We start from the raw sequence: 6,019 nt of genomic DNA on the forward strand, positions 1-6,019 counted from the left end.
ATTTCCCTCTTTAATGCACTTGATCTATCATGTACTGTACTGGAATGATTTCAGTGAAGGTACAATGATATTGAATGTCAATATCAACATTATACACTCACTGGCCACTTCATTAGGTGACAGGAGTGGCACCCGGTGTGGTCTTCTGCTGCTGTAACCCATCTGCTTCAAGGTTTGATGTGGTGTGCGTTCAGAGATGCTCTTCTGCATACCTCTGTGGCAACGAGTGGTTATTTGAGTTACTGTTGCCTTTCTACCAGCTCAAACCAGTCTGGCCATTCTCCTCTGACCTCTGCCATCAACAAGGCATTTTCGCTCAGAGAACTGCCGCTCACTGGATATTTTCTCTTTTTCGGACCATTCTCTGTAAACCCTAGTGATGATTGTGTGTGAAAATCCCAGTAGATCAGCAGTTTCTGAAATTCTCAAATCAGCCGGTCTGGCACCAACAACCATGCCACGTTCAAAGTCACTTAAATCACCCTTCTTCCCCATTCTGATGCTTGGTTTGAACTTCAGCAGATCGTCTTGACCATGTCTACATGCCTAAATGCATTTAGTTGCTGCCACGTGATTGGCTGATTAGATATTTGCGTTAACAGGTGCAGTTTGCAGTTGAACAGGTGGACCTAATGAAGTGGCCGGTGTGTGTATATATATATATATATATATATATATATATATATATATATATATATACACATAATGATTAAATCTATTCTAGCATGAACACCAATTTGTATTGAAATTATATGTTTTATGAATCGAATACTTAAAATGAGGAATGAGCCATGAAGTATCTTATAAATCATTAAAAAAACTAAAACTAATCATAGGTTTCCAACAGACAAAAGTGCAGAAATGTAATGACAGATAATGTTGATGTTTCTTTACATACAGTATAGGACTTACAGGTGCACTCTGAATTACCGGTTTCATCATTTACAAGTCAACCACATTGAATTTTGACTCATGCTGTTCATTAAATGACAGGTGTGAAATATATGTAAGCAACAAGGGAAATTACTGGACAAGATAAGCCCGCAGCACAATGCAGTGTCAAAACCAGCCAGTGTCCTTCACGCTACAATAACACAAACATTGATTCCCGCAAACACGCGTTCCTGTAATCGCGGCCCCTCCCCTGCATCTTTGCCGGGGCGTAAGATAAATAAATAAAAGCGCGGTGCTCGAGGCGTCGCGCTCAGGCTAGGTGCGTTAAGGCTGTGTGGGAGGCGAGCGCGCTCAAATGAGTCATTCAAGCCCCTGTCCTTGCCCGCGAACAGCTGCTGTTGTCTTTGGAGGTGAGATGGGAGAGAGCGAGAGAGAGAGGGGTGATTAGTGGTCCCCATGGAGATGGCTCACCACTGCGCTACTTTCCCTTTCCTCCGCAATGTCCCTTTTTTTCTGGGAAAACACCCCGCTTGACTGAATATTTTACAGAAATGTATTTCGCCACAGCTGCTGTCTAAATGCTGAAGCTGTTATGTGTACCCCTAAAAAAAACAACAAAAAAAAATGCTGTTGATCCGTAAAGTACATTGCTTATTTTCAGTTAGGCTATTGTCTGCTGTGTTGACCAGCATGAAACTGGGGAAAGAAGAGTTGTGGTGGAATAAATGCTTTTTTTTTGTGTGTGTGCACGTGTATGTTTCATTCAGCAAATTACATGTATAGGTAATTCTCAGTAGTCAATGGGCCTCTCACTTCAAATAACTAACGACTTAACCACTCCGCTAATTAACATTTTTTTTCATTAATTCTTTATTCTTTTTGAAGGATTGAAGGATTTGAAGGATTTGACCAAACATACTATATTTATGTCTTAAACGGAGATCAGTCTGTGCAGACAGAGGCTAAACATGCAGAGGACTGAGTTAAAAGAAGTTCTAATATTTGCAGAATGAGTTCATAAACACTCCATTATGAATTAAATTCAGTTGAGCTTACAAATGCTCCTTTATGAATTTAAATCAGTTGAGCTTACAAAAGCTTCATTATGAATTCAAAACAGTTTTTTTCATTCACAGTATGATTTATTAATTTTACCATAGCTTTATAATTTTTAAAATAACTTAAATTTCAAGGCACACCTAGAGGGATCTCATGGCACGCAAGGGTGCTGTAGCACCCACTTTGAAAAAGGCTGCTCCATACTGACTTCAAGCCATGGATGGTTTAACATTTTTTTTGAAGAATGGCTCATCATTATGTTGAATTGACGAACTGTGATATGACAGTGACTTCACAGATGAAAGAATAATTTTACAGTACATTCAGCTTATATTCTCAAATCTAAAAATATATATTCCACAAACAGAACTGAAGAAAGAACAACATTAAAAATTATGCAAAAGAGGGCCATATGTTGATTTTTAGTAATTATTTTATTTAAATACAATTCTTTCACTTTCATATAAAAATAAAAAAATATACATCAACATAACATTTTTGTCAACAATAAGTTGATATCAACGCAGTTTGAAAACAAAAAACAATAAATAAATAAATAAATAAACAAATAAATAAATAAATGCATAAATAAGACAAATATGTTGTAGTAAGAAAAGTGGAGGAAATATAATTAATCCATGTGTAAAGTGTTTGCAATGACAAGCATCCTTCCAGTGAGTTACGTGCAAATTCAGTGCTTTCCTCCAGTGTGTCATTTGTCAAAAAAAAAAATGCTACAGGAACCAGTTTCTCTTCAGTGGCAGCTTTGGCATCCAGCCTCCTGGGAGTTTTCTGCTGTATGCATGTCTACTCCAATGAAAGTCCCTTAGTCCTCAGACTACCATCTCCACCAATCACATCCCTTTGGGATATTGCACTGCCGTCTTCCACAGCGGGAACCGTTGAGAAGAGGACTTTCATTTTCGCGTCTTCTCATCGCCGCCAGTGCGCTGTCCGATTTTACGACTCATTGACCTCGTGAGCTCGCAGTACGTGGCCGACCGCAGAAAGCGGGGGTAGCAGTCTTTCTCCATGAGGAGGTAGATTTTGGTCTGCGCCAGTTCGAAACAGGAGAGGCTTGGCTGCTCCAGGTTACGTTTGGTGATGGCTCTCGTCTCGTGGTCAATGTTGACCTGGAACAGAAAAAAAAATGCAAGGTCATTCCACTAGTCTGTATACAGTCCCGTGTGGCAACATCTTTCCAGCAGAGAAAATAAGAACGCTTGATGGTGAGAACAGTCCATTCAGCACATGTAGGCTCTTAATTTTGCTTTCTGGAGAGCATCTAACAGTGTGTTAAGCTGGGCCATAAACACCCTTCAAGCCTAGTCCGGGCCATTCAAATCATGTTTATTGTGTTCCAGCAAACATAACTATTTGACTGATAATGTATCTAATGGTGTTTAATGATAATTACCTCTCTGGGTGCATCACTCCCGATGTATTCCTCATAGATTTTCTTTGCTTTGACTGACAGCTTGGATGTGGATGTGGTGTTTCTGTAGTCCTCACAGGCCAAGTAGAAAGTGAGGTTTTCTTCACTGTACTCTGACACCAGAAAGGCCCTGAAAGCACACAGCCCATCTGTTTCGACAGAGAAAACAGAGCATTAGTCATTAAGCATACGAAGGAATCACTGTACAATAGCAAAGCCTATGACTCATTGTATGGTCATTAGTGCGCCGGTGTCATTCCTTATCAATCTGGGGACGGTGTGGAAAATGAGCTGTTCCTATATTAATTAATTTTTTAATAAAAAAAAATTCTGACAAATAAATAAAATAAAATAAATATAACGTTGATGTTAAAAGTTTCCTCCCCATGTCTAGATCTCTACAGCGTATTACTATCAGAGGCCCTAGGTTTGAAAAACAAGAGATCTCTGGGACCTCTTAACCCCAAACATATATTGTGTGCTGTCCCACAAAGATTTATATATTGTAGTCAATATTCAGGACCGTAAGAATGCTCTAATCTGCATTTGTGGAGCTAAATTTCAACCCGGAACTTGGTGGAGAGGCCTTGACTGCGTGTCATAAGGACCTCAGGCATTTGGATGGAATATGCCGTGGGCATGAGTGGCACACTTACGTTTGTTAGCCAGGAGCCTGTCAAAGGATTCCTTCCACTTCATGCATTCCTCTGGAGTGACCCTGCTGATGAAGAAACCAGCAAGTTAGTTTTATTACTACACCACAACTGCTGCTTACAAAGCTTCCGGTTACAAACATTGTTAATGAATATGTAAGTTATATTATCTTTTAAAGAGACTTCTACTGAACGGCTCATCGACGCGTCTCACCTCAATTTATCCATTTTGTGTGATAGATCTGGCTTCTGGAAAAGACAGCCAAAACGAGCCTTAAGTCCTTTAGCCCTGGGAGAAGAATCACATTCAGCATTTATTCAATTGCACTTATATTTATTGATGTCATATAGTAGAATAGCAAAAATGTCCTGTGTTCAGGAAATTATGTAGTCTGTTCTTAAAGTGTCTTGCACTGCATAAACTTAAAATTAAATATACAGACATAGACACTTAATTGAAAAATATCTACTGTACTTGCATTTGATAACTGCAAGCATTTTCATTGAAACTTCACTACATATTCTGTGCAATAAAATTCAGATAAGAAATCTGCAATCTAGTATAAAGCATTACTATGAATACAAGTATCACTACATGGATTTACCAGCCAGTAGTACAGCTAAATGCAAACACCAGTGAAGACTGACGTACCTCTCCAAACATGTGCTTGGCAGTGATGCTAGTCCTCTGCACATCGTGATTTCGGCAGAGAGAATGGCTGTATATCCCTCAGGCTAATGCGGCGGTTGGAATTCAGAGCAGAGTGTGCCGAGTGTCTGAGAACGAAGGCTTTATATAGGCCAGCTGGCTCCACGTCAGCTCCGGCCCCAGCCAATCACACCGGTGCTGTGGGTGGACAGCTCTTATTTTTCTTTTGATAATTTTCAATGTTACTTCCCCTCCCTTCCGCCTCCCCCTCCCCTTCCTCGTCACATGTTTGTCCCTTGCATTTTTAATGCCCTGATTTCTTTTTTTTGAAGTAGAGAAAACAGCTTGTGGACTCATAGGAAAAGGAGGAACCAACACAACCAAAAGGCACAACAGTAATCAGGATGCTTTCCATTTGTCTGTTAATAAGGATCCCAGATGTGTCAACCAATGTAGATAAACAAGGGAGATAAATCATTACAATCATTACAGTGTTTTAAATCATTTGGGACACAACATGTTTGTCAGCCAGTACAAATGCAAATACTAACACTGCAACATGATTTCCACAGATAATCTACAGATATCTTTAGTCAAGGTAGTGCAAATTATGGCAAATCTAAATCCAATAATGACAGCTTGGATACAAGCTTGTGTGTAAATGCATTCTCAAGCCAGTTCTCCATTACTGAACTATTCTTTATACCATAATAGGCCTATACCATTATTTTAAAGACAACTTAAATAATCATGAAGAAGTGTAATCCATTCAGTATTTTTATTTACATTAACAATTCACCTTGAAAGATAAAAGCAAGAATTAAAATTTGTAAAAATGTAAAATAAAATAAAATTTTAATTTGGACATAGACAGACTTGTGAAATCCATGTACCACACACCACTGACACAATTTCCAGGACATTTTATGGAGTAATTAATGGAAAGCACGATATAAAAAAGCCACTTGGAGGAGATAACAGAACAGTAAACAGTTCATGGAAAGCCCCAGGGAGAAACAGCTCCTGCAGAAATGTACAAATGATGACGATCAGAGGGATGATAGGATGATGTCAGTCCCCACACAGCCCCCTGTATCTCGGTGACCTGGTGACAAGAAAGGAGATCAGTGAATTAAGGGGAGCAAGGTGGGAAGACCATGTGACCCGCAGTGAGCCTGTGAAAATCCCAGATGACATAACCCAAATGTGAACCTGGATTCAGTAACTGCATTTCCTTAATTCCCAACTGAATATCAGTGGCCATTTTTTTCCCTTGGTGAATTCCAGAAAACTCAACAAGCCGGGTGTGCATAGAAAAAAACTGCACAG

General features: G+C 39.4%; 1 protein-coding gene across 2 annotated transcripts; it reads right to left on the bottom strand.

Annotated features, from left to right (window-relative positions):
• Window positions 1-2,368: 2,368 nt before the first annotated feature.
• Window positions 2,369-4,837, bottom strand: LOC135256589 (regulator of G-protein signaling 5-like). Of its 2 annotated transcripts, none has more exons than XM_064338514.1 (5): window positions 4,694-4,837; window positions 4,256-4,330; window positions 4,045-4,106; window positions 3,371-3,537; window positions 2,369-3,086 (listed from the first exon to the last, which is right to left on the bottom strand). In XM_064338514.1, the coding sequence occupies exons 1-5, from the start codon at window positions 4,735-4,737 to the stop codon at window positions 2,871-2,873; spliced, it is 564 nt and encodes a 187-aa protein (XP_064194584.1). In that variant the 5' UTR covers window positions 4,738-4,837; the 3' UTR covers window positions 2,369-2,870. The 2 variants fall into 2 exon arrangements, with proteins under 2 accessions (XP_064194584.1, XP_064194583.1); XM_064338513.1 differs by having other exon boundaries at window positions 4,045-4,109.
• Window positions 4,838-6,019: the final 1,182 nt, after the last annotated feature.

This window comes from Anguilla rostrata, chromosome 6 (genome assembly GCF_018555375.3).
Source record: "Anguilla rostrata isolate EN2019 chromosome 6, ASM1855537v3, whole genome shotgun sequence".
Lineage (NCBI taxonomy): Eukaryota > Metazoa > Chordata > Actinopteri > Anguilliformes > Anguillidae > Anguilla > Anguilla rostrata.

Coding starts and splice junctions, on each gene's coding strand:
- LOC135256589 (XM_064338513.1), bottom strand. CDS start 4,737: ATGTGCAGAGGACTAGCATCACTGCCAAGCACATGTTTGGAGAG. Junction 4,331..4,693: donor CCAAGCACATGTTTGGAGAG/GTACGTCAGTCT, acceptor TTCTTCTCCCAG/GGCTAAAGGACTTAAGGCTC. Junction 3,087..3,370: donor GGAGTGATGCACCCAGAGAG/GTAATTATCATT, acceptor TTTCTGTTCCAG/GTCAACATTGACCACGAGAC.